Source organism: Suillus plorans (genome assembly GCF_016647745.1).
Source record: "Suillus plorans strain S12 chromosome Unknown HD556scaffold_29, whole genome shotgun sequence".
Classification (NCBI taxonomy): Eukaryota; Fungi; Basidiomycota; class Agaricomycetes; order Boletales; family Suillaceae; genus Suillus; species Suillus plorans.
In genome coordinates this window covers 224,197-251,516 of record NW_024537413.1, presented here as the reverse complement: position 1 = coordinate 251,516, position 27,320 = coordinate 224,197, and the positions used below count along the sequence as shown (strand labels likewise).

At 42.7% G+C, this 27,320-nt stretch overlaps 12 protein-coding genes across 12 annotated transcripts; 10 read left to right on the top strand and 2 right to left on the bottom strand.

Annotated features, from left to right (window-relative positions):
- Positions 1-94: 94 nt before the first annotated feature.
- HD556DRAFT_1212328 (uncharacterized protein) lies at positions 95-295 on the top strand (the record flags this gene model as incomplete). Its single annotated transcript, XM_041296589.1, has 1 exon — positions 95-295. A coding segment is annotated over one exon (201 nt), but the record flags the coding sequence as incomplete, so codon positions are not given.
- Positions 296-310: 15 nt separating this feature from the next.
- HD556DRAFT_1443441 (uncharacterized protein) lies at positions 311-817 on the top strand (the record flags this gene model as incomplete). Its single annotated transcript, XM_041306609.1, has 1 exon — positions 311-817. The coding sequence occupies one exon, from the start codon at positions 311-313 to the stop codon at positions 815-817; it is 507 nt and encodes a 168-aa protein (XP_041160050.1).
- A 48-nt stretch (positions 818-865) lies between these two features.
- Positions 866-1,108, top strand: HD556DRAFT_1203703 (uncharacterized protein; the record flags this gene model as incomplete). Its single annotated transcript, XM_041296425.1, has 1 exon — positions 866-1,108. A coding segment is annotated over one exon (243 nt), but the record flags the coding sequence as incomplete, so codon positions are not given.
- Positions 1,109-1,375: 267 nt separating this feature from the next.
- On the top strand, positions 1,376-2,242 carry HD556DRAFT_1432206 (uncharacterized protein; the record flags this gene model as incomplete). Its single annotated transcript, XM_041305099.1, has 3 exons — positions 1,376-1,497; positions 1,591-1,785; positions 1,831-2,242. The coding sequence occupies 3 exons, from the start codon at positions 1,376-1,378 to the stop codon at positions 2,240-2,242; spliced, it is 729 nt and encodes a 242-aa protein (XP_041160048.1).
- Positions 2,243-5,182: 2,940 nt separating this feature from the next.
- HD556DRAFT_1443440 (uncharacterized protein) lies at positions 5,183-5,717 on the top strand (the record flags this gene model as incomplete). The annotated part of the gene is made up of 3 exons (XM_041306608.1): positions 5,183-5,216; positions 5,274-5,575; positions 5,628-5,717. The coding sequence occupies 3 exons, from the start codon at positions 5,183-5,185 to the stop codon at positions 5,715-5,717; spliced, it is 426 nt and encodes a 141-aa protein (XP_041160047.1).
- Positions 5,718-7,435: 1,718 nt separating this feature from the next.
- HD556DRAFT_1443439 (uncharacterized protein) lies at positions 7,436-7,968 on the bottom strand (the record flags this gene model as incomplete). Its single annotated transcript, XM_041306607.1, has 2 exons — positions 7,436-7,466; positions 7,520-7,968. The coding sequence occupies 2 exons, from the start codon at positions 7,966-7,968 to the stop codon at positions 7,436-7,438; spliced, it is 480 nt and encodes a 159-aa protein (XP_041160046.1).
- A 269-nt stretch (positions 7,969-8,237) lies between these two features.
- Positions 8,238-8,628, top strand: HD556DRAFT_1308500 (uncharacterized protein; the record flags this gene model as incomplete). Its single annotated transcript, XM_041300145.1, has 2 exons — positions 8,238-8,584; positions 8,610-8,628. 2 exons carry the CDS (start codon positions 8,238-8,240, stop codon positions 8,626-8,628), a joined length of 366 nt encoding a protein of 121 aa, XP_041160045.1.
- An 879-nt stretch (positions 8,629-9,507) lies between these two features.
- On the top strand, positions 9,508-10,275 carry HD556DRAFT_1443437 (uncharacterized protein; the record flags this gene model as incomplete). Its single annotated transcript, XM_041306606.1, has 1 exon — positions 9,508-10,275. One exon carries the CDS (start codon positions 9,508-9,510, stop codon positions 10,273-10,275), a length of 768 nt encoding a protein of 255 aa, XP_041160044.1.
- A 5,488-nt stretch (positions 10,276-15,763) lies between these two features.
- HD556DRAFT_1432205 (uncharacterized protein) lies at positions 15,764-18,975 on the top strand (the record flags this gene model as incomplete). The annotated part of the gene is made up of 8 exons (XM_041305098.1): positions 15,764-15,879; positions 16,314-16,587; positions 16,639-17,204; positions 17,253-17,831; positions 17,852-17,879; positions 17,934-18,263; positions 18,340-18,826; positions 18,911-18,975. 8 exons carry the CDS (start codon positions 15,764-15,766, stop codon positions 18,973-18,975), a joined length of 2,445 nt encoding a protein of 814 aa, XP_041160043.1.
- A 793-nt stretch (positions 18,976-19,768) lies between these two features.
- Positions 19,769-20,948, top strand: HD556DRAFT_1443435 (uncharacterized protein; the record flags this gene model as incomplete). The annotated part of the gene is made up of 5 exons (XM_041306605.1): positions 19,769-19,836; positions 19,882-20,142; positions 20,200-20,348; positions 20,401-20,475; positions 20,527-20,948. The coding sequence occupies 5 exons, from the start codon at positions 19,769-19,771 to the stop codon at positions 20,946-20,948; spliced, it is 975 nt and encodes a 324-aa protein (XP_041160042.1).
- A 129-nt stretch (positions 20,949-21,077) lies between these two features.
- On the top strand, positions 21,078-22,697 carry HD556DRAFT_1237581 (uncharacterized protein; the record flags this gene model as incomplete). The annotated part of the gene is made up of 4 exons (XM_041297909.1): positions 21,078-21,432; positions 21,491-21,708; positions 21,763-21,952; positions 22,135-22,697. 4 exons carry the CDS (start codon positions 21,078-21,080, stop codon positions 22,695-22,697), a joined length of 1,326 nt encoding a protein of 441 aa, XP_041160041.1.
- Positions 22,698-24,675: 1,978 nt separating this feature from the next.
- Positions 24,676-25,115, bottom strand: HD556DRAFT_1443433 (uncharacterized protein; the record flags this gene model as incomplete). Its single annotated transcript, XM_041306604.1, has 3 exons — positions 24,676-24,746; positions 24,817-24,935; positions 24,991-25,115. 3 exons carry the CDS (start codon positions 25,113-25,115, stop codon positions 24,676-24,678), a joined length of 315 nt encoding a protein of 104 aa, XP_041160040.1.
- Between the last annotated feature and the right edge of the window lie 2,205 nt (positions 25,116-27,320).

Below are 27,320 nucleotides of genomic sequence, written 5' to 3'. Positions count from 1 at the left end.
TTTAGAGGAACACACCCAATACGACACTCACTACATGTGTTTACATAGAAAGCTGGTGATTCCTGTGTTACTTGGAGGCGTGATCCCTTGATCAGATGGGACAAATGAAGACCATGAATTGCACTGTCGTGCAATGCTGATGTTGTTTAAACCATGGCGCAAGTTTGAGGATTTGAAGTGTCACAATGACACATGGGCAGAGTCGCTTGAGCAACAAGCATTTGCGCCTGAATTATCTAGGGTTATGCAAAATATGAATGTAGAGAATGAGTGCAAGGATGCGTGTGACACACACATTCAAATGATAAGCATGAAGGGTGGATACTCATATGCTTTCGGGCCCACTGGTGACAGAAATGATGATGTAGAGGAGGATATCGCAGCCTTTGACGAAGCATTGTTTGCCAATCCTGCATTAGATCCTGATGAGATAGAGAATATTGATCAATCTTTCATAGTGAATAACGAGAGTCAGATGCCCAAACATAACGGCGACATTCTGGCTTGTCTGTGTTCAGCTAAAGATGGGGGTTTGCTGGTAGCTACTGAGGACCGAAATGAGACAGAGGCTTGTGATACAAATCAGGAGATAGAACAACTGACTGAAAATACACAAGCGTGCATTCAAGAATACACGTCTATCATGAAAGCTGCCAGAAAGAGAAAGTGTCCTCTCAATGTTGGTGCTACGGAAGAAGATGGGAAACATGTGCACTTGGCAGACACAGAAGGTCAACCTGAATTAATGTTAGAACAAATGGAAGACAAAATTGAGTTGACAAACATATATCATCGACCTGGGATTACGCAAACATGAAAAAAAGAGATATTATGTGAGATCATCAACGAATTTCACTTAAATGAAAACGCGGAGCAGGAAATGAGCTTTAGAATCATCAGAGAACATTTTATTGCAGACAATGTGGATCAATTGATGATGTTCATCACAGGGATTGGAGGATCAGGTAAAAGTCATGTCATCCGTGCCACAGTTAAGTTATTCAAGAGATGTGGAGCTCCAGAAAAATTGACACTTAGTGCACTGACAGGGAGTGCAGCGGTTCTCATTAATGGGTATACCATACATGCTCTCACTTGTTTGCCAAAGAGACAAGCACCCATTAAGCAAGATGAGCTAGAATTTATATGGCAAACAGTACAATATCTGATTCTCGATGAGGCGTCATTGATGTCTGCGGAATTATTGAGCCAAGTCTCGCATCGCATATGTCAGGCTAAATCTTGGGATGAAAGCGCACATGACAAACCTTTTGGAGGGCTGAATATGATTTTCTCTGGAGACATTGGTCAATTGCAACCACCTAAATCAAACACTTTATACAGTTATGCATTAGTGAAACAGTTAGGTCCTGTGATGAAACAGACGATTACAGGACAATCGAGTTTGCATGGTGCCTTTTTGTGGCGCCAGGTGGACACCATTGTAGAACTAAAACAAAATTGGCGAGCTAGGGATGATGCCGCTTTCGTTGACTTGTGAAATCGGATTCGAGTAGGCAAAGCTAAAAAGTATCCAGACCACCCAGATGATCAGACAGATTATGATATGCTGAAAACGTGATTGCTCAGCTCGATAAAGACATGTTCACAGGCGGAATTTGAGGGCTTTAAAGATGCTCCAATCGTAGTCACTAGAAAATTTTTGTGGGACGCATTAAATGATGCAAAAGCATGCAATTTTGCTGTGAAATCACACCAGAAATTCGAAGTGTATCATGTGCATGATAAAATCAAGGGCAAATATGCTACGATGGCACAGCAACGGTGATTATGGAAGTTAGAAACTTCTGACACTGGGGATGCTATTAGTAAGTTACCTTTGATCCCGGGCATGCCAGTGATGATCACGGAAAATACGGCTACTAGTTATCACATTGTCAATGGCAGTAGGGGCATTCTCAAATCCGTCACTTACGATGTCGATGCTGGACAGATCAAATTTGCGGTATGTGCCTTGGTTGACATCCCAAACAGCGCCCTATCTGTACCGGGTTTAGCTCCTGGTGTGGTGCCCATCTTGCCAATAACAAGCAGTTTTGTCTTTGCTACAAGTGAAAATAAGTTTAATGTGAGACGCACACAACTACCTATATTACCTGGTTGGGCGTTTACAGACTTTAAGATCCAAGGCAGCTTTATCCCTAAAGTGGTGGTCAATTTAGCCAGTGCAAAATCGCTGCAGAGCATTTATGTGATGCTTTCTCAGGCGAGTTGCTTGTGAGATGTTGGCATTTTGTGGTGGTTTTCATCTAAAACACTCTTCAATGTACTGCAAGGTGATGTGCGTGAAGAGATGAAGAGGTTAGAGCGAGTTGCAGCAAAAATGCGCGAGAGATATCTAACGCACCATAGTGTTCAATAATTATGGTGAACTTAGCCCCATGCTACGGTGTGTGGTCTTGACAGACATATACTGCGAGGCGATACACGAGAAGAGATGCAAGGGTCAGAGGGAGGTACTACAAGAAAACGCGAAAAATCTGGAACGCACCATGGTGTTTACTAAATTATAGTTGACTTAGCAGTAATCTATCGCCTGTGGCATTCACAGACTTGTCTGTGCATATGGAAGAGAGTTGAACCGATATCGAACGACGGTCGGTGGAAGGATTGCTGACCATATTACTTAACCCAATTCAGGTGCGTCTTTGCATCATTGGAATTTGCTGACTGACTTCAAAAATTCACATGATCACCGAAACCATGTACTGCTAAGTGTAATTATTTACAACAGCCGACATTCAGTTTACCTGCTTTCACCCTGCCTCCAAGCAAATCCAACTTGTGAACTGCTGCATATGCAGCCATCACGTCCTATATGGCCCAATCAAATGTAACGGACATTCTTACAATTTGTACATCGGTGAGCGCCCATGCTTTTTGACTGGCGGCAACTCCCCTCCCTATCAAGCTCGGCATGGCCAAACCCTGTGTTAAGACCATGCACAAAGGGTAGGACTGATGCTGAGGGGCTTGGCTTCAGCTCGTGCGCTGCGCCCCTTACCCAAGTATGTGCCCTTAATTTCAGAATGATGTCCGAAGAAAGTCCATGGACATCTGAAGGACATCCGAAGCGCGGGAAAGTTCGGAAGGACTTTCCGGACGAGTGCAAGTAACTTCCAGATGAGTGCAGGAAAGTTCCGGAAATTACGATGAGGTTTTGTCCTGATACAGATACGTGTAATGGCTACTTAGGACAAGTCCTAAGTAGAAGCAAACAGAGGAAAGGCTGCAAGGACAAAGTCCGAAGCAGAATAGGTACGGAGGACTGCGGGAAAGTTCCGGAGGAACTTTCGGAAACTTAGAGGAGTTTAGGATCGGAGGATCGGATGAGCGGAGGAGCGGAGCTCTGGCCTAGGGAATTCCTCCCTAGGCCTAAGGTGGATGTTAACAAGGAAGGAACTAGTTATGAGGACTTAGTGTGAAGACTAGTGCGAGGACTAATATGATATTCAGACTGAGAAACTACAGGACATATACAAGAGTTTATATACTAAGGAAATAACGGAAAGATCAGTAAGCAAGAGTCCGAGGCTATGTATGAAGCATAAGCAAAGTTATCAAGCGCGAGTCGGAAATGAAGCATAGGTTTAACGGATCAGTAAGCATACCGGTAGTAAGTATAACCGAGATACCAAGGACAAGGAATACCGAATAGAGGAATAGGCTGTGTTAATGTTATATGCACAGGAAATGAATTAAGAAGCTTATCGTATATCGGATCGGATCGGATCCGGATGAGAAGTGTGGATATATGGGATATGACTTTAGGGTGATGGGACAAAGGATGAATGATGGCTAGCTGCGGAGGTATGGAGGTCTGATGTATGGAGCTAAAGGGATCTGGATGTGGATGTGCGGATGTGGATGTGCAGAGGTGCAGGGATCCGGACAGATAGAGGACTGGGGACATGGATAGGGTGTCCAAAGGTCCGGATGAGGCGTGGGAACATTGTCAGATGTAGGTCTAGAATACGGAATATGACACCCCTGCCTCATGACTGAGTAGTAGAGGACCACTTCCCTTGCCACCACACCCTCATATTGTGACTATTTCATTGGGCTCACTCTTTATCTAGATTATGTCCTGACCAGCAACTGCTGCTATGCAAAGTCGCAAGGTGAAGTCATTCCTTCCATTGATCTGCATCACAAACACTAACATTGCGTTCTCTCGGTTGTTTCAGCACTGAAAATGTATTCCATTCAAATCCAGGTCAGATGCGGGCCTTGCATTCAAGCCCTCTTGCCATTCCTGTATCCTATGTCCTGTGGACCGTCCTGACTACCCTGCTACGATATGCAATGGAGTGAGAAGCAGAAATCCCCAATAGTTTGCCTTCTTCTCCTCATGGCCTTGTAATATTTCGGCTTATTTGCCATATAATCACGACATGGAATATCATGTGAGTAATTGAATATATCGGATGGCTGACTGATTCTGATGTGTCACGACAGCGTGTTTGATCATGATGTATGTCAAAAAAAATCTACTATGTATGACACATGTTGATTAATAAGCTACACAACATAGGTATTATAAATTGAACCTTGAAGACATTGAACATGCTTGTGGCTATCATGTCTTTTTTATCAGGTGTATGGAATGATTGACTTCTGGCGAAGCATCATGTCGTTTGATACGATGATAGAAGAAAATGATCGTATGACATACGAACAGTGGCCTACATGATTATCAGCAGAGATTCACGGACTACAAGGACCTGGCAACTTAGAAACTTGAGAACTATTCCCTGTGACATTGCAACAAATGGCTCGATGGGCCGATGTATATAAAGACCCAAGTCGGAAGGACCAAGCAAGAAATAGATTATTAATCTACAAGTGTGTGGACATGGAGAAAACACCTAACACCATTTATCCGGTAGCATTGCGCATACATGGAATGCTACGAGACTTTAATGTAGACAGATTCAGAAATTGGTCTGGGTGCATCGTGTCTTCTCAGAGTCTGAGTTATGTATAATCTGATGATCGTGGATAGAAGTTGCAATGACGCGGTACGCACAGTACAACACATCATCTTAGACTCTGGTGGCCATCAAATACCCTGGGTTAGTACGATTCAATCGATTAATCTGGCATGCAAGTATGTGAGCAAGCGACTCCATATTCCTATGCAGGAACGGCAACCACACCAATGTCTGACTTTCCAAAGGCGAGTTTTTCACAAGGTAAAGAAAACCTAATTGATCACGAATAGTACTGAATACTTATATTCTAGCGAGAAGAGCCTCGTGAATCCAAAGAATGTGTGTTGTCGATTGCGGACGATCTGGAAGGCAAGTTTATATGCCTACAGAAGGACTGGAATGTCGCATGTCTGCTGCGTGTAGGCGAGCTTAACAAGCAAGGAACTGTAACACCCATCGACACAATAGGGCTCAACGATGGGGATTTTGTGGAAGTTGGTGCTGAATTGGACTTTGTGATCCACAGAGACCGCAGCAGGCAGACGAATCTGAAAGGGTTTCTGACTTGTACTTACATGGTGCACTTGGTACCAAAGCAGCACATTCAGATTGAACCTCAGGTGAGTCGGTACATTCGTCTTGATGATGCTGGCAACTCATCATATAACACAGAACAACAAGCGTGGTGCATCACCGACTGTAGAAAGGCCGATGAAGAAGATCCACACCACAATAGACTTTGATGATGACGGTAGTGTATAAATATTTAGGATTATTTGTTTGCAAATAGGGGGCATATAATATAAGGTGCAATGTGACATTACCCTGTGTGTCTTTCACTTTCATCATGGTCAAATCCAAACACGACGCTGTCGAGGACAAAGAAGATACAATGCTGGCTAGGCCGAGTAAGAAAGTCAAGGTGTGTAATGCAGGCAAGTTTATCCATCCAAGACATAGATGATTTGATAACAACTGTCCGAAATAGGAGACACATGCAATGCCGCTGACAATGGTGACGATATTGCACCTAGGGCAAGCATTACACAAGAGAAAGAGTAAGTCTCTTTCTAAGAAGTGTATGCACAAGTCATTGATAGGATGTGATTATTATAGAACACCTGACATCGAGACCGAGAACATAAGCAAAGTACCCCCATGAGATCAGTCAGATGTCCGTGTGGCACCCACAAACAATTATACTGTAAAACGGGGTAGTGGGGCGATGAAACCAACACTGACAGTTCGGACAGCAATTGCCAAGCTGACCCCAATTCTCATAGAAAAAGGCGAGGTACAAGATTATGGCGAACTGTTGAAATCATGAGTGTCAAATAGGACATATAGGAATGCGTAATAACGTTGAGAGAATAGACGGCTCCATAAACTTTCTGGCTACACTAATGAACAGGCGCAAGTATATGCTCTGGGCAAACTACTGCCAACTGCGACATGGGGCCCGCAACGACCAGAGCAAGGTATTATGTGATCCTGCAACAGGGGAACCTCTCACAATCTGGGTCATTGGACATATCATGTGGAAATTGTTCACCAAACAAGGAAAACCGGAAAACTAAGCATCCATCACCGTCCTTCCACTGTCACAAGCTCTTGCATGACAGAGCGCGCACTTGTTAGGCAAATTTTCTGATCCCGTGTTGCGTATGTTGATTCTGGCTTGTGTACACCACGTGATTCTGATCGACTAACAGCGATAAACCAACAAATGACCCACAATGTTAGAGCCATCAAGTGGCAGAACGCAAAAAGCAATGACGAACAAACAGAGGTAAGATATCCCCACTTTATTGAGCATGTTGAAATATATTACAAAGGCCATGCTGTTTGACGCAGTATATGATGCGAGGAAGGACAGGTCCCTCAAGACATATGATGAACAGCCACTATGGAACATAGCGGATTTGAAGGCCGGTGACCTCATTTTATTGGAGATGAGGATGACCCGATACTCCAGAAAGGCGATGATAACAAGTGGCAATCGAGAGCCCAGTAGATGGTCGCGATCTCACTCCTCAACATTGGAGTGACGATAGAAGAAGAGAACCCTGGAATGAGTAAGATTGACGGTTTAGCTATTTGAAAAAAATATGGAGTTTAGAATTCACATGATTTATGACGTGCATGCTGAAATGACATCATGAAAGTCTGAAATCTCGAGGGGTAAAATTCAATTCAGACGTATAAATAACGAAGGTGAATTCAGCTGATATCCAACCTCATTCCGATGAAGTGGACATGCCCGAGTTCAGATGTGGATGCATTGCACTTCATAGAGACAACACTACCTGCAAGAGAGCCTGAACCTTGACGTTATGGTGGTACATCAGGAAGGGATGGAATCCAGTGCAGGAGGCTAGTGAGAAAAGGTTTGTGCAATATATTGCCCAACTATGACGACATATGTAAATGCAATGGAAAAAGAGGCATGGTGTCTGGAACCCAAATGGTGTGGCCATCATTCAATCAGAACCCAACATAAGAACAGAAAGGCTACATGCGAGCATGAGATATTGACCTGGTTCTATGACAATGACATGACACACCTCGCCAAAAAAGCATCAACAAGAGCTTTTTCATCTAACGACATGGATCGCACGAGCTGAGGATTGTGGCCTATATGTCTAAGCACTAGTATGTCTCCACGCCAAGGATTCAGAGAGTCCGTGCAAGAGAGATGAGCACTATTGAGGGGTAACAAAGGATCTTGAGAAAGGAAGACAACACTATAAGCATCACGGAAAAGACTAAGTGAGGAGCCAGGGAAGCGATCAATGAAGACCGTAGATGGAGGAGTGCCATGAGAGTTAGAAAAATGCGCTCCACCAATCCACATATGCACACGTATGATACCATCCAAATCTTGAGGGACATATGTCAAAATGGCTTCGTCACAAGCAGTGCCATAGAACAAAGCCCTGTGGTAAGTACGGCTGTGCTGAAAAAGGATAAGTAACATGAAAAACAAAATGATAGTGACGTCTGACAGGTTCATTAGTGAACATATGATTCTCTATATCATATACGTCAGCGGCGGTGGTCAAATGGTGAGAATAAATTGATGGCATGTTAGTGGGAGGAGTCAAAATGGGAACGGTGACACAGACATGAAAGGTCATAGAACTGCAGCATGGGATGATCATGTCATGAATTGAATTGAAAGTTGATGCAGGCAACACAGGCGAATATAAAGGAGAGGCCAGCCTCCCCTGAACACAAAGGTTAAAGTGGATCACAGATAAGGAAAACGGCCACACTCACAATATGGCTGCTCAACTGAATAATTCCAATGAACGGCTCATCACTGCTTGCCTATTTGCATTCAGCGATTGCAATGGAATTCTGGAAGTTACAATCCGCGACAGTGCCAATGGCAGATTTGTCCTCACTAGGACAAATCACTACTTCAGAGCTGTGGAAAACATGAAGCAGTACAAAGTGAAGATTAATAGCGAGGAGTTTGATGAACCTACAATTTTCCATGTACTTTACGACAAGACATTGCATGGAATGCCAATATGCCCTTACATGGTATTCAAGGCAATGGCAGAAGGACACGCGCTAGACCTACAAAGAGAGGATTATATGGCGGTGATGAAGGCTGTAGAACAGTAAGTCACGCTATGGCTTGTCAAGGTTTGCTAAATCAGAGTGAGAATAGATGCCTGAGGCGCGTGCCTCATCATGACGAAAGACAGTCGAGGGAAGCAATGTAGCGAGGATGATGATAAATCGATGATGATGCAATCATGTATGACAACGAATAAATTTGTGCAGGACGTTAACATGTCCCTATTATTAATGGAGGGAAAGGAGACAGAAGAAACAAGTAAAATAAGACGGACAGATTGCGCATCCCACAATACAAATTCCTATCTGTGCATAACCATCACAACCAGACATCACCACACAGAAGTATGAGCGGAGGAAACAGAAACTTCGATAAGCTCTACACAGAATTGCAAAGGATGATCCTGGAAAAATTATGGCTGCCGGTGTAGAGACTGACATCTCTGTGGCCTCGTAGAGGTCTAATTTCCGATGCATGTCAATGCTAATCATTACCCGAATCATTCCCTATCATATCCGACTCAATACGCACCAAACCCGAAAACATCAGACATCGGACATTGGACTTCGCATTGGACTATCGGATATCACGTGTACTCGTCCTACCTATGTCCTGTCTCATTGCGCTAGCCCCACTAGGTGCGTAGTTACTTGTTGTCACATCGCTAACATAGTAGACCACATTATTACATGTCCGCAGCACCTCATGTCTTATTACATAGGACATCGGACCCGAAAGTATTGTGCTACTACTTTCGCCTATAGGGCTCCAGATTTCTATGTATCTACATAAATATTGGACTCCCCATAGCATTACCATCATCCAAGTAGAGGAGAGCCGTTCTCCAACACTTAGGGGTCAAACCCGATATTTCGTAGTTCTTAGTTGACATTGCGAATATCATCGTTCCTTCACTGCCCGTATCCGTCATCGTTATTATTGCGCACACCTCTCGCTTTCCCGATGGACACACGCCGCAGGGGACTGCTGAAAACCTTCGTGGAAGATGTGGATGGATTCATGAGATTAATGGAACACATGGGAACAGTGATTTTGGGATTGAGCGCACTCCACCTAATCCAAGCGAAGATGGAGGCACTTGAACTGAATGACCTGGATGTATATGTGACACATGAATTCGACAAAGAAGTAGTGAAGCATATGAAAGGGAAAGGTTATGAAATGAAGTGGGAATCTGAGAGGAAGACAGAATATGATGGTTCAGCAATGAAGAAGATATACAAATTGATGAAGAATGAACGTGAGGTGGACATTATCGTCACCAACTGGGCCGGTGCCATCGTACCCATCGTGCAATATCACTCCACAGCAGTCATGAACTACATGACGGCGCATAGCCTCGTGTGTATGTACCCTGAGTGGACGAAAAACTGCCAGAGTTTGGTCAATCCGCAGATGTATCTCAACAATGGGACAAATATATGCACCGTGATGGCATTGATGAAATATGTCCGAAGGGGATTTTGCATGAGTGCAGATCCATTCAAATTCAGCGTGCACAACTGTAACATGAGCGGGTACTGTCCAAACGCAGTGAGGAACACAATTGACGGAGATACCATGCGATGGAACTTTGAAGAGGTGAAGATGGTAGGAAGAATGACGGTGACTTGCAAGGACATGGCTGTTGTGATTTGGCGGCTGGGCGGAGGAGAGTGTGAGGAAGACAGCGATGAAAAGAATCCTGGTTACATTGGAGTAGGGGCGTGAACATATGCAGGGCGATTTAGTAATAAGTAGACAGAACAGAAATAAACGGGACACGTGGGCCTGTAATTACCTTGCGAAGTCACCAATTGAAACTGAATTTGTATCACTCATATACAATGACAGATGAATGTGCTAATGCACGGGTTGCTTCATTGGCAGCATATGCAGAGAACGACCAAAGATGCGGTGTAGAGACTCATGCCTCTCATTGTGTGATATGGCAGTTTTCACTAGGGAGTACACAGCATGAACTTGCAGCATCACTCTGTATGCTATCCGCAGCTATTCCCTTACGAGGCGCAGCTATCCCACTCAATGCGCAGCACGCGCGCACGACTTCCCGCACTTTACGATGTATATGCGCGCGCGCTTTCCCGCGCTTGAGCGCCCTATAGCGCCAGCCATCCAGACGCATCCATCCACTGTCCACCAAGCTCTCTAGTGCGTATGTTCCCATTTGCCCTTATTTGCATATTGTTCCACCTTTATTTTTATCATGGACCCTTACTTACATACATATATCTTTACATACCTTACTCAGTAGCGATTCGGCTCTGCATGACAACGCTTAGGCGCCATATAAGCGCCAGCATTACATACTATTATGGACTTTCCACTTTACCTCCCACTTACCCACTTACTACCTAGCAGAATATAGTTGCAATCTATTCCTTGGCACCTCGCACTCACATCTCTTGTCTTGCATCATATCACCACTTAAGCAAACTCACTCTTACTCTCACTCGTTCCACATACACGCACGCGCATTCCCGCGCCTCGCGCGCACCTGCGCGCTTTCTCGCGCTTCGCATTGGCCAACCAGTAGCGCCTTCAGTGCCTACTTCTAGATCCTTGCTGCACTTGCTTCCCCTTTAGGGTCGAACTCACTTGTCGTCTCAAGTATAGCAGACTAGGCAACACACGACCTTACAACACTTAAAGATACAGTCAGGAGCCTCATTTGTTTCTCTCAGTATTGTTGTCTCTACAGTGGCAGTGCATAGGATATAGGTGTCTAGGGTTAGGGTTAGAAACATGCTCTCGAGCAGGTACAGGAATATTGCACTTGGCACACTATTCAAGTAGCCTCAGGCCAGCCCAATTTCGCTGCAGGTGCAAGTGCAGTGCGCTAGCTCCGCCCTGCTATGCTTTTCACTCCCCGGCACCTAAAGAAAGTTATACAGCAAGGTGGGCAGAGCTCTGGGTGCTTCCGTGAGCCTTGGTTTGGTTGCCCACTCCTCCAGGAACTGCCAGTCCAGTCGGATGGCGAAAAGGATGATAAGGGAAGGAGATAGTTACATCAATCTCACAACAGAGGTTGACAACAGAATGTGACACAAAATGAGAGTCGGGATAGGTGAAGTTGAATTTAAATGGTGATGACCGCTGGACCGGTGTGCCCGAGTGATGTTTGAAGTGGGATGTTTGAAGTGGTGAGGGTTGAGTTTCTGCAGGATCATAGAGAACACATGGAGACCTCCAGCCATAGCAGAGCTCTCACCTGCAAAAATGAAATTAATTGGACACCAAATGAAAGGAAAAGCAAAAAAAGGTATGTGTAGTACAGACTTCTGCAGGATCACAGAGGACGCACGGAGACCTCCAGCCATAGCAGGGCTCTCCCCCGCAGAAGTGAAATCAAACGAAAACTGAGTTTGTGAAAAACGATAACAAACCACGTTTGAATTTTGAATTTTGATATTTAGCCATCTACACTCACATAAGTTCCAACTTGAACACAAAATCACGTGATAATGTGCACGGCCGAGTATTGGAAGGGATCGACTTAAGTTCGCACTGCAACAGATGAACGTGCTGATGCACCAAGACATGTGAATGCTGGCTAACAGGGCCGTGGTATTGTTAGTCATATGACCTTTCCAGCTTCTCATGACAAACTAAGGAAAGGGGTGATTTGTAAGAATGTTTGTGCAGGACAACATATGTGGGAAATATTTTCCACAGTCACCTAACATGTGTTGGATTTAGTCTGGGTCTTCATCATAAATGACTAAGCAAAATTTATTACAGAATTAAATATTTAAAAATATTTAGTCTACCTAAGTTCAGTTTGAAAATATAAAGAAATTCCCATCTGAACCACATTCTGACTTCAGAGTAAAGGAAGACTATTTCATAGTGATTTCTAGATTATCAGGCTGATGATAGAGTACTGGTCATCTATGCACCAAACCAGTTTGATGCAGGTCACTAGTTGTAACTAGTTTGTATCAGTTTTTCTTTTTGTTTGCTAATGGAAGGCAACTGCTTCTAGTGCAGTCTACCAACTAGTTTTTGTGCAGTCTGATAACTAGACTTTCAAACACTATTTGCATATCTACATGAAATGGAATTTTTCAATAAAATACTGACTATAGCTACTCATACCAATCCTAGAACTTATTTTATATACTATTTATCCACTTGCATTATACATCTTAGCAAGCAAAAATACTGATTGCTTAGAGATTGTTTGTTAAGAACATGCTCAAAGGTTTGGATCTGAAGGGCTCGGCTTCAGCTCGTATGCTGCGCCCCTTACCCAAGTATGTGCCCTTGACTTCCGAAGGCTATAGGACGATGTCTGAAGCATGGGAATTATGGCAGACATTCGGAAACAAGATAGAAGACTAATCCAGACAATATCCAAACTAGAAAAAAACAGTGGAAGACTACCGGAGGTAGAGGCGGAGATGTTTAAGTCAATAGGAATCAATCCTAAGACTATTGGAAGACGACAAGAGGAGAAACTCAAGTTGGACAGAGGCAGGAATGAGCAGAATCTAATGTGATATTTGAACTGAGGATGTACAGAGAATTTACAGGGTTTATACATACACTATGGAAACATAATGGAAGTTCAGTCAGCGCAATGCAAGGTTATGTATGAAGCATGTGGAAAGCTTATCAATAGTATAATGGAACATAACAGAATGAAGTTGGAAATGAAACAAGGTCCAGATAAATGAGTACAGTCGGATATGTAAATAACCGGAGGACCGTTAACAGAAACTAGCCAAAATGAAATGTACAAAATGAGAAGGAAAACAGAAGTAAGAAGCAGGTTAGATCCAGACATCTGGAAATGAGTGCGTGATCGGTCTAGGTCTGGAACACAGGATATGACATTGTTGAGAATAATATTTTTTAAGTATCAGCAAAACACTAAATTTGACACTACTCTTACAGCCATATAGGGTAGTACAGTCATATCTATTTGGTGTATTAGGTGTGCCCCTATAAGCATCACTCTATCACCCCATCTATAAAAAGAAGTCCATCACATAAGTGGCTGTCTGTCACTCTCCTTTTTTTCCTCATCCACCAGTATTTACCCTTGGCACTATCAGCATTACTCCTTCTTTGTCTCATGAGGTGTGGTAAGTAACTGTCTATCACCCTCACTTATTTTCTCATCCACCACTATGTCTTCTTGGAACTATTCCATTTTATTTTCTTTGTACTTGGTGTGGTCCTGTCCTATAAATGTCACCCTCTCATTCTGTCTTTTGCAGATATTACCCTTTCCGACTTGCTACCAGATGTATTACTCCATCACTCACACTTATTTAGACTTTCAGGTGTCACCCTATCCAAGTCTCTTCTGAATGTATCACTTTGTCACCTCACTTGTTTATATTTTTAGGCATCACACTGTCATTCTAAGTTTTTTTATAATGAATAATATTCCAAATCTCCAGCAGCTTTTCTACATGTTCTCTCTATGAGAGCACTCTTTCTACTCCTATATTTATGAGTCTTAGAATCAAGATCTATATATAACTTCAGCTATTGTAGCTAGGGTGACATAGGATCATAAGTACTGGTATCACTTAAGACATATATTGAAAGATAGAAACACATACAGCTGATATCATGTCATACATAGCTATTGTAGCTAACATTTAAACTAATAGTGCAGTGTGGGAATTGTTTGTGGTCCTCTATGCAAAGTAGGACTATTTCAAAACTTGCCTTCTTCATGTGATTGGCACTTTGAAGAAAATGATTAAGGTAGTACATGTATCTTTTATTTCTTTTTCTTTATACCATCACCAGTGACTTTAACTCACAAATTTAGATCATGATATACCATAGAACCTTGTCCTAAGGTTATTAACCTTATTATCATTATCTTTATGCTACAAAATATTAGTTTATAAAAGAACATGTGTAAATATCTGAAACATCTGAGATACCTATATATTCTAGGTCACCTGCTGATCTGTGAAACCTTACTCAGATACTAAAATGCACTATTTGATTTTTTTCAGCAAGTTCAACAGCTCATGCATGATATTTTGCCACACCTGTTTAGCTTAAGAATATGTCCAAGTATGGACTTCCTATGGATTAATGTAATGAGTTGTATAAGATGTAATAACTTATTAATGAATTCTTCTAAGATACTCGCAACTCGCAACTAGTGGAAAGAAAATGTGTGCTTTCTGCTACTCATGCCTGATTACATTAACCTTCAGGATGATCTCTAGACACACAAAAACACCATAATATATATCAGATATGTGGATATTTTGTATAGTCAATGTTGAATTTGATGGCATTCTTACCTATCTCACTGCTGCAGTGCAAAGCTACATAGCTAGAACATCCACTATCTTAGATAGTCATTCTTATAGGTTAAGCCTATCAAAACTTTTATTATATGATAAAACTATACTGCAAGAAATGTGAGCAGTTCTATCATGTCACAATAATACCATCATTGACAGTCATGAATGTGTCTAGGGACAATTATTAGAGGCCTATGTCAGATGAAAACATTAAGTATCCAAACTTTATTATTCAATTCATGAGGCTGATTATGTGTATTTACCTTGGATTCTCATTCAATTTCTCATTTGAGCTGTCTGCTGTGCAGACCCTATATCATAAGGAACTTATGATTGTTCTAAGCAATGAGAATGCCTCTCTATGTAAGAGGATGATTTTCTATCATAATTTGATATGGTTCCTAGTCAATACTAATTCAGATTTGTGTATAGGTAAGTGATGGACAAACTTCACCTCGACCTCACATAAACCTTACCTATTTGGGTTGCCATACACCCCTGGGAACGGCAAACTAATTAGCTTGCTTTTCATCAATCTCTTACACTGCCAGTAATTAGTTCAATAACGCTGAATATTTCTAACATGGTAACATAAGATATCGGCAATGTCCGCTACTGTACCGGCAACGAGAGATAACCTTCTTCTTTAGGCAACTGGGCGTCCCGCTCACGACCAAACCTTTGCGCTCGTCGTTGCCCACAACGAGCTCGAATATGATCTCGGAATTAAGTCTAAATTCACTCATTTCTTTCTATCTGTTCCTAACATTAACTATAGCTATAGCCATTATGCACATATACCGGCATGTCATCATAGGTTCTTTGTTTCGTTTAACACGCGCATGTGATCACGTGGCCTCTTTGTTGACTGTCAACCACGTTGAAGACATACTCTGGCATCCTCGTCCTACACAATGACCACAGCCAAACGTCGAAAGGGCATTTCTCGCAAGGTCCATATCACGGGATTCACGTATAATGGACAATATCGCAATGATATTCTTGGACAACGGGCAGTAGCACACGAGCGGTCTGCAGCTCAAGACCGTTATCGCATCAATACAACAGGTAAAGTCTTTCTCTACACTCAATATTCTGCTCACTAGTTCACTAGGCCTCAGTGCTGATTCTCTCGCTGCACTGGGGGATGTTCGCTCACAAATCCCAGGCTCTCCGAACTATGCTGATGACGAAGGGCCACTTGGGGAATGGGAACCGATCCCTGAGTCCTGGAATGAAGATGAAACGATTGTGCACGCCATCCGAGACTATATTGACAATCCGTGAGTTCTAACTTAGTAGCACACACTGCTGCTGATGAAAAAATAGTTGGAACTACCGTACACATAAAGATTCCCGTACATGGCGCAGACGTGTAGAAAACCTGCATGCCAACTGGGCCCCACTTCTTCCCCAACTCGTCGATCTGTTTCTCCTCTGGAAAGCCTCAAATTCAACTCATAGGACATCGATATCTCTGCGTTCACCATCTGAATATGACTTTTACATTCCAGTTGTGGACATATTCACACTCGACACCGAAGTTTTGATCCCACGTGATGCGGACAGCCCGTCTCCCACTACAGCACTCGTTCGTGCCGGATACCTGGGTCATGTGCCACATGCACCATCTCTTGCATTTTCACTGCATACTTTAGAACACTTCCGACTTCTACGAGCCCGCAAGCCCTCATTCAGTATCGAGGCATTTGGAAAAGTATTGTGCGATTCGTACAAGGTATGTACACGATATCCTATCATTCTTACACTGATGCTGATGTCTTACTAGATACCTTATCGACGACGCTATCGTACATGCTTGTCGGGGGCATTTGATACCTACCTAGCCATTCTCCGTGGTGTTGACAGGAAGATCAACGAAACTCTTGGCCGTGATGCTCCCAACTGGCGTGTTCTCAATGCCTGCCCCCCTTGCACTTATGAATTGGAGGGAGAGCCCACTCTCACCTTTGGATGGATGTATGTCCTTGATGGTGGGAACTCAGCAAAACGAATGGCAGAAGGTGCACGTAATTGTGGCGATATGCGGCAGTATACCGAGAGTGACTACATTCTTCCCCGCACTTACGTTGACCAGTTTGCCAATGAGGTGCAATCACGAAATACAGTGACACAATCAGAAGTCGTCCTGGACTCACTGGAAGCTGATGAAGATGCCGATGCAGACCCGTCAAGACACACCATTGCATCAGACTGCAGCAAGAACTGGAAGGCTGCTGCAAGCGATGAAAAGAAGCGGATGTGGAGCATTTTTGATGAAACAGGCATCTTTGTCTCTGCCTGTCGCCATGGCCTTGTTTTGTGGGTAGCAGATATGGTTCGCAGTGGAGAACTGTGAGTTTTTCAATGATCAACCATCCGTGCATTCTGACTTGTACATAGGGCCAAGTACCCCCTCGCAATTATATCTAAGGTTCTCGAGCTCCTCGGCGAGCGCTCTCTTGCTGCCTATGACATTGGCTGTGGGTTCGCATCAACAATCCGTGCCAGCAGCCTTGGAAAAGCATTCGAGCAGCAAGGCTGCCGTATCTGCGTTGATGCGTTCCATGGTTACGCACACAACTACGCATGTCAAACCAAGAATCATCCGAATGGCATTCAAGGCGCAGGCATCGAGGACTTCGGAGCCATCGAACACTTCTTCAGTGCATCTAACGCACTCGCTCCTGTCATCCGCTATGCAACTGCCTACCGTCGTTCTGTCTTTCTCGATCTCTTCTTCAAACAATGGGACGACGACAAATACCTGAACCTTGCCACAATGATCTACCACAACTACAAGCAATCTATTAACATTATAGCATCGGAGTCTCTTGCCCTCGATGGTGCCAAGGCATCGCTTGGCATCCAGGATGGTGATCTGGAGGCTTGGCGTCAAGAAGAGATTGAATATATTGCTGGTCTTGGCAAGGAGACCACGTGGGATATCCACGCTATGGCATATGTCGAGCTTCTTCATAAGTTGAGGGACGCGCAGTAAGTTATGTAGATGTCTTCTTTGTTATTTGTGTTAATCTATTATTTATTTTCATCAGGACTTGCGCAAGCGATGCATCCTTGCAGTTTCTATCTACGATGCCATCCGATTATCAATTTTTGTCCCCCTCACAGGACATGTCATATTCCGCCAATGTGTCAGCTACGAGAAAACTTGAAACTCAACGTAGGTACCACTCCGAACGCCTCGACACACTTCAACATGAGGTAGTCGCCTTGGAGGTCAAGATGGGTATCACTCACCGGTGGCAGCCAACCTCACCAGAGTATCAAGAAACCATGAAATATATGGCGATGCACACCTATCAGCGTGCCCTCGATAACCTCCAGCGCCTAGTAGTGCAGCGTCTATTTGAGTTGCAAAAGCTTAATATCTCTCAGACAGGTAAGTGTTTTGTGGCTTTCAATGACCACCTAGTGATGTGATTATTTAGCCTACAAGATGCGCACTCATATCTCGAAGTCGCTTCAGACGCGTTGTCACGCCATTCAAACTGCCATCAAGAAATACAATGAGGCAGCATCACAGCTCCACCCACCGCGTCCGCCGCTTGAATGGTCCAAGGTGTCGCACTACAGTTTCCTCGAGGAGTTCAATCTTCTCCGTGAGACACAGCAAGACATCCGCGACAAGATGTGGGCGAAACCAGCTATTCGTGAGACGATGCGGCAATGGCTACGCATACAGCGTGCGAAGGAAGAGATTGAGAGGTGCAATGTTGAAGTCCGGCGTTTGCATACATCTATCGTGGACGAAGACCGGCACTTCACTCGTGTTCTTTCTTCACTTGAAGACTCACCTTTATATTTCGCTGTTCAAGAATTCTGCACACACCGGCGGCTGGTCAACTCCCAGCTCCTTGACCGCATCTTCCAGATATATGCACTTCCCGGCTTTAGTGGGGTGGCCTCTCCAGGCTTAAGGAAGGGGCGAGTTGATCTCGATGGAGAGGGAGATGGTATGGACGGTATCCTTGTTGGTCATGAGCATGAGCACGATCATGATGGTGACGATGAAACCATCGAGGCGCTCGATGACGAAGGTGATGACATGCAGGATATCGGGACTTTAGTAGAATACCTGTCGGATCTTGCACTTACTCACTGATATAATTCGTGTACTGTAGAGTAGATTACAGTAGAAAAAGCACCGATACACAATGGAGATGAATTGCGTGAAATTGGGATGACTTGTGTAGTGTAGAGTAGATTACAGTAGAAAAAGCACCGATACACAATGGAGATGAATTGCGTGAAATTGGGATGACTTGTGTAGTGTAGAGTAGATTACAGTAGAAAAAGCACCGATACACAATGGAGATGAATTGCGTGAAATTGGGATGACTTGTGTAGTGTAGAGTAGATTACAGTAGAAAAAGCACCGATACACAATGGAGATGAATTGCGTGAAATTGGGATGACTTGTGTAGTGTAGAGTAGATTACAGTAGAAAAAGCACCGATACACAATGGAGATGAATTGCGTGAAATTGGGATGACTTATGTACATAGTGTAGAGTAGATTACAGTAGAAAAAGCACCGATACACAATGGAGATGAATTGCGTGAAATTGGGATGACTTATGTACATAGTGTAGAGTAGATTACAGTAGAAAAAGCACCGATACACGATGGAGATGAATTGCGTGAAATTGGGATGACTTAGAACTACACTAGGTAATCTACTCTACACTATACAAGTAGATTACAGTAGAAAAAGCACTGATATACGATACACAATGGAGATGAATTGCGTGAAATTGGAATGACTAGTGATTACAACATCTAAACATCTAATCAACTCAACTTCGATGTTCTATCATTGATCGTTGATCGATCATTCAACATTGAACGTTGAACAGTCACATCTTTCTCTCCTCTCACCATCACTCAACACTTTTCATGGGAGGCGCTGGAAATAACTATTGGGTTGTCTTAGGCGGACCTAACCCTGGTATTTTTCGTGAACAGTATGTATTATTGTCATGTAGTATACACAACTAATAATCTTGCAGACCATTCACTGCTCAACTCAATGGTGCCCATTACTTCCCTATCGCCATCCATTGTCGGTGGGATGAATACGCTCAAAAATTAAATCAATTTCAAACACTTTTGAAGGATATCAACGAATTCACACCTCCACCTGACGCTGCGCGGCTGTTTCTTAACTCAGACATGGCACAAGGAGTTCTTCGACGAGACCTTCAGTGCCATGCTATTCAGGGATTTTATGTCGTCATCTATGGATTTACGCCAGGCATCTACACTACATGGTATGTACTGTATTATTTTAGATCTTCAAGTATCGTGTTGATCAGTTATATATGCAGGGAAGACTGTCATGGCGCCGTATCAGGTTATAACAATGCAAAGTACAAGAAACTCACAACATTTGCTGAGGCCATGTCATGGATGATCCTGAAGGGCAAGAAACTCAACGAGGAAGAACCGGTTTGCACTACGAGAGCAGCTGTCTTAAGTACGTGTGGCTATTGCGTGTTTGTCCTATTTAATCAGAAAACTTATTATAGATTCCTCTGAATCTGGCTTCAAACCGTCCTCAACATCACATGGTACTGAGACTACAAGATCAGCTGCCTTACAAGGTAAGTACAGCTACCGTTTGCTTGTCCTACTAATCGTAAAACTTAACCTAGCCCGGTTAATTTTTGACTCTAAGTCGAGCTCACATAGGCAATCATCGGCCTCGCTTGGTGCTAACTTAATGGTCACACCTAAGGCTCCTCATACATGGAGAACAATGACTCCTGGATCAGTGTCACATGCCATCAGTGCCTCGCCTTGCGTCCATCAATTCATTCGAGAGCTTAGTGGAATCACAGGTGCACATTATCAAGCCTCTCCTCATGACGATACTCCGCTTCCTTCTTTTGGTGACATGGCTGACGGCTATTTGCAATCCCATGGTTACACTGCTCGTGCTGTTCTTTGTATTGCGCATGCAGTGGAAGTCTCTCAGTCTGGGGAGGATTTTGTTCGGGATATCTCTGGAAGGGGTCTTTCTGTCACTGAAGCGCGATGGCTGTGGCAGATCATAACTGGTGACAATACCTTCTGATTCACGTATTCCTACTTATCGCTCTATGTCATTGTTTGAAGTCACGTGGCTATATACATAACTGATGCTAACGCGAAATTTTCAGCATTTCTTCACTCTTTATTCAATGTTTATTCGTTGTTTCACACTATGAAATCCAAAAACTGGCTTGGCCGCTATCATACGAAATTGCAGAAACTCACTACTCAAAAGCCTCGGAAGCCCTGGCGCCACCGCAGCAAGGGTCGCTACAAGCACACTGCCAGCGAAAAGGCTGCTTTGAAGGGAAAACGTCTAGCTCATCGCATTGCATATGCTGAAGCTCTCAAGAATGCCCGTGAGGTTGTGCAGGAGCAGGCAAAGCTACTACATGAAAAATTCGGTAGTCATAGTGTTCAGTATTATCATGAAGAGCTCATGCAGCGTACTCGCATGGCCACATCATCGCGTAGTCCCTCGAGATGGAATGCATTTGTTCGCCGTGAGGTGAAACGGATGAATGAAGGTACATGTGTCCTTACTTGTTTTTGTTTGTTGTGCTCAATGCCTTGTACATTTACTAGAACGTCCTCCTGGTTCTGCTTGCCTCAAAGCTTCTCAGTGCGTGAAAGAACTTGCAGCGCGTTGGAACGACATGTCAAAAGACGAACAAAAGAACGAGACTACGGATGCTATCAAAGATCTTGAAGACCATCGCGAATCCAAGCAGCTTGCCCAACACAACGTGCCTTTGAATGCTTTTCAAGACGTTCGGAAAAGTCTCGACTCACTTGACCGTGAAGTATATCTTTGATTTTTCAACAATTAGCAACCATTGGTTAACGCCAAACAACAGATTCGTGCTTTGAATGCACGTACGGGCCTTGAGGTTGTGCTGCTCACCTCACGTGCAAACATTGACCACTTCAACCAGCCACATGTCTTTGTCACCGAGCGTGCTGCTGACTTCTTTGATGCATGCTTGGGTTCCTCCATTGCAGATATTGCAGTGCGCTTTGAGGCATTCTGTATAGCTGGGGTACAAGGTAAGCACCTAATCATATTCTCGTCGTATCGGACTGAGTTCTGCACTGTCAGGTCTTGCCAAGTCTCACCTTCAAGAAGTCCTTGATCTCAAGAAATCTATCAGCGAGATGATTTTACGAAAGCTTCGTGCGTCTCTTCTTTTTAAGACTTTTGTTTGCTTGTAATCTGACTTGGCCGATAGAGGCAGCAGCAGCCCCCACCAAAGTATCACGCATGTATTACCAAAATTTCGACACCTACATTACTGCGAAGCTGGGGGTCATCATCGAGAACTGGCCACTCCAGAAGTTCTGCTGCCCAGGGGACATCAGCTCACGCACCGAGCTCACTGTTTTGAGCCATGCATGGGAGTCGAATGCCACTCGCTTCCGCAAGCTCACAGATAGCGAGTTTAATGAGTGGGATAACCAGTGTTTCCAGGCTGTAATGGATCAGGCGAGAGCAGAGAGAGATGCTGGGATGGAAGTAGATGGTGAAGGACAGGAGAACAGAATAGAAGGATGCGACAATGCACCTCCGCTCGACTCTGTTGATGGTGTACAAGTCTCTAACTCCCTTCCTTGCCAGCAACAGACATCAACTCACGCTGTGAACGTCGTGACCATGGTGAATGGAACTGGTGTCAACATACCAAAGAAGACTCGCAAGGAGCGCAGTGATAAAGGTCAGAAGCGTGGTCCTCGAAAGAAAAAGAGCTCGGGCCAAGCTGCTACATTGCAAGGGTCTCCTGATGTAGGGTCTTAATTCTCTGGTCCATTGACACCATTATTGCGTCTCTTGATTTCTGTGCTTATTTTGTTGTGAGTGTTTACATACATGCCCGGGTATTATCTAGCCTCGTGATAATGAATAGTATCTTTTTATGCTAAGTTCTTGCAACTGTGAGAGCAGTCGAGCTCATCGTGGGCAACGACGAGCGCGAAGGTTTGGTCGTGAGTGGGACGATGATGTACTGGTATATGTGCATGGCTATAGCTATAGTTAATGTTAGGAACAGATAGAAAGAAATGAGTGAATTTAGACTTAATTCCGAGATCATATTCGAGCTCGTTGTGGGCAACGACGAGCGCAAAGGTTTGGTCGTGAGCGGGACGCCCAGTTGCCTAAAGAAGAAGGTTATCTCTCGTTGCCGGTACAGTAGCGGACATTGCCGATATCTTATGTTACCATGTTAGAAATATTCAGCGTTATTGAACTAATTACTGGCAGTGTAAGAGATTGATGAAAAGCAAGCTAATTAGTTTGCCGTTCCCAGGGGTGTATGGCAACCCAAATAGGTAAGGTTTATGTGAGGTCGAGGTGACAAACTTAACCTCAAACAAGTCATCTGGCTTAGAATATTGTGTGCAAATAGAAACTTTTGTGAAACAACCATCCTTATACCAGATTTTACAAAGTTTAAATATCTTTGCAATGTTACCTCCCTTCTTAAGGTGCTAATAAACAAAGATGAGGAATAGATTCAGTCTATTCAGATGACCATGAGTGAGCAAGCCTTCATATTCATTCACTTTCACACACTTATAATGTCTTTCATCTCAAGCTGTGTCACTTGTGTTTATGATTGGATGTTGTATCTCAGTCATACAACTATGTTTAATATTATGTATGAAATGTAGCAATATGTGTCCTCTTTCATATTCAGTCAAACCAGAGAACCCAATGTCTATGTCAATCCAAACATTCAATCTATCATAATAGGTATTTAGACTATGTACATAGATAAGCTGAGAGATGGAATATAAAGGCTTCTTCAGAAGTCAAAATTACACTATTTTTGGTTTTGGCCTTTTTCTGCCTCTAGAGGCAATCAGAATCAGACATAAGAATATGTTCAATGAGACAACACTTCAGTTCATTGCAGATGTAGTCAGGAGAACCACATATGATACTATAAAAGAATTTTTGGACTTACACTACACTGAATGAAATTCTAAAGAATACAATTTCTACAGTCGTAATCTAACAGTGAAAAGACGTGATACATGATTCACCAGAAATTCTATCATCATGTCTAATCACCTAAAATGGTAGGTCATTTTACTTAAGCAGGAATTTGGACTTTTGTTTTATGACTCAAGTAAATATAAGCACCACTATATATTATATTAACAGCAATATCTCATTTAACTTGACAGGTATTTAGCAAAACCCTACATCCATGTCAGGTACCAATGGGTATAATAACAACAGCAGTGAGTCCAAGCACCAATATTGTGCAAATTCAAAACTAATTTAATTTTTTAGTCATGATGTTCTTTGTTATTGTGTCACCCACTGCAAGTAGGTTTATTTAATGCAGAGCAATGCTTTTGAACTCCCTGATTCTAGTATTGTTGACAATGGACATCTTATAGACAGATTATATAGAAGAGTTTATGACATTTTCTCATTCTGTTGCAACAACTCATCAGTTTGAATTGCCTCTAATTAAATATTGCAAAGGGAAGGGCAGAGCATTTGAAGTACCAGTATGGACGCTACATAAGCATATTCTGTCATGCATACAAAGAACTCCTCAGTTGATAGTATCAGATCCTCATCTCTATCTCCTATTAGAGATATTAAAGGGAAATGTAGAGACTATAGAAGAGTCAAATTTTGACCATTTGTCAATGCAGCTAGAGATACCAGAAGAAAGTACATATCTTATAGTTATGTGCCTATAGATGTTATCAGCCTCTCAAGTAGTGATGATGAATTGAGTCAAGACAAAAACATATCAATCGAGGGCCTTATCTGAGACTGGTGCAGTATAAGAGCCCATGCAGCTCTTGAGACAGCTGGTATCCTCTGAGTAGGTATGGTTAATCATATTCTGCATCTGAGAACAAGTATGTACATAAGAACTTAAATACCTCACCAATGAGATTTGTGAGCTCCTCACATTTTTTCTTCTTGCTGATCAAACTCCCAAGATAAGGGGCATGCTCCATGACGTATTTAAACATCCGTTGGTAGTGTGCACGTGTGTGATCATCACTGAGAATAAAATTAACATGCATGTATATGCATATACACACTCAAACAGACTGACATGTTATTGAAGATATTTGTGCGGGAAATCTTGGTATATTCTTCCATTGGATCTCCATCCTTGGCCACTTTATCTTGCTCTAAAAGTAAACATACCTGGATTGCCTGCTTAAGATCATAGAACATATCCAGGCTATGTGGGATCCATTGTGCAACATACAGTGGCTCAAAAAAGTGTCTCAATGTTTATAACTTTTGATGTAATTGCTTTATTATGAGCCAGGATGTAGAAATATGACTAGGCCGTAGGGAGGTGTCAGAAAGCTATATTTCCCAGCCTTATTTATGTTCCCTATAGCGTGGGAAGCTGATGTCATCATGTGCAGATATGGCTATTTCAATTTGGTGACTCATTGAGACACTTTCTTGACTTTTAATTTGATCAATACAATCTCTATAATTATGATACTTTGTGTGACCTCCTTTTGCTCTAATTACTTCTGCCACTCTTCTAAACATGCTATCTATCAATTTTGAACATTTCTTCTTAGCACTGCTTTCTCACTCTGCTGCAACTTTATCCTATAGCTGAAATAGCCCCTATGATGAATTTTGATAGGCTGCAAGCAATTTCTTGAGTATTTTCCAGAGACATTCAATAGGGCTGAGGTCCAGGGACTGTGCTAGATATGATAGAACATTTATATCATGGTCTTTGAGCTGTTGGTGGCTGACTTAGAGATATACCTAGAATCATTATCTTATTGTAAGATAGTATCTTCCTCATCAATCTATGATTCCTGTATCCTTCTTAGCAGACTCTTATCTAAAATAGAGATGTACCACTCTGTATTCATTTTGCCTTTCACTTCACAGAGAATATATACTCTATTCCATCTTATACAGCCCTATACCTCTATGTTTGCTACTTCACACTTGAGAGTTTACATGTTTGTCTTTTTTTTTAGTAGTTCACCTATCTGTCTAAGATGTATTCCCAGCCATCTGACCTTATCATGTTTATTTTGGCCTTATCTTATAAGATAATCCTCTTCAGTCTTCTTTTAGTCTAATACTGGTGCTTTAAAGCTAAAGTTCATTTCTCCTGTCTATATGCTAAAGATGAGGGGTCTTTTTCTTCTTGATTATAACTTTAAGATTTGCTGCCTTGAAAGTATTATTGATGGTTTGAGTGAAAACAATGCTGGAGATGATGGAATTAATGAATTGGGTGGCCTTAGTGGCATTAGCAGCCTGCCCAGTTAGAACATAGTGAATGTGTGATCTTTAGTCATATGGAGTGAGCTTTCAATTTAGTCACCAACAACTCAAAGACCATGATATAAATGTTCTATCATATCTAGCACAGTCCCTGGACCTCAGCCCTATTGAATGTCTCTGGAAAATACTCAAGAAATTGCTTGCAGCCTATCAAAATTCATCATAGGGGCTATTTCAGCTATAGGATAAAGTTGCAGCAGAGTGAGAAAGCAGTGCTAAGAAGAAATGTTCAAAATTGATAGATAGCATGTTTAGAAGAGTGGCAGAAGTAATTAGAGCAAAAGGAGGTCACACAAAGTATCATAATTATAGAGATTGTATTGATCAAATTAAAAGTCAAGAAAGTGTCTCAATGAGTCACCAAATTGAAATAGCCATATCTGCACATGATGACATCAGCTTCCCACGCTATAGGGAACATAAATAAGGCTGGGAAATATAGCTTTCTGACACCTCCCTACGGCCTAGTCATATTTCTACATCCTGGCTCATAATAAAGCAATTACATCAAAAGTTATAAACATTGAAACACTTTTTTGAGCCACTGTATATGCACTGGTCACATGGAGTGAGCTCTTTGTGATGTGATCTTCTAGAATATCATCAAGATGAGATTCATCTGATCGCATCAAATGAAATATCTCACCTTTTCATTTTCTTAACCTTTCTTTTGGCTCTAACTGGGCTATGTATCCTATATGCCTTAGGTAAGCTCTATTTGAAAACAACCAATATCATTTGATGACTTACCTGGCCCTTTTGGACTTAGACCTGCCCTTCTCAGATGCTTGACACATCTTAGATGCATCTAATGTGTCTCTTCCACGTTTTCAGATATCTGGAGTGGTGATGTACTTGGGGGAGTACTGACTTCCAATCCAGAGGAGCTTATGGATGACACAGAAGAGAAAGAGGAAGATATAGAATCAGTGCAATTATGATGTGCCATAGTGGTGGGAGAGAAAGTTTGGATCTGAGATGTTGTAGGGCATGTGACGTTAATATTGATACCACTTATGTTTACTTGGTGATCAAATTAATACCCCCTGAATACATCTAGCTGTACAAACTTAAAAAAGGGGAACAAGCAAATATACAAACAAATACATC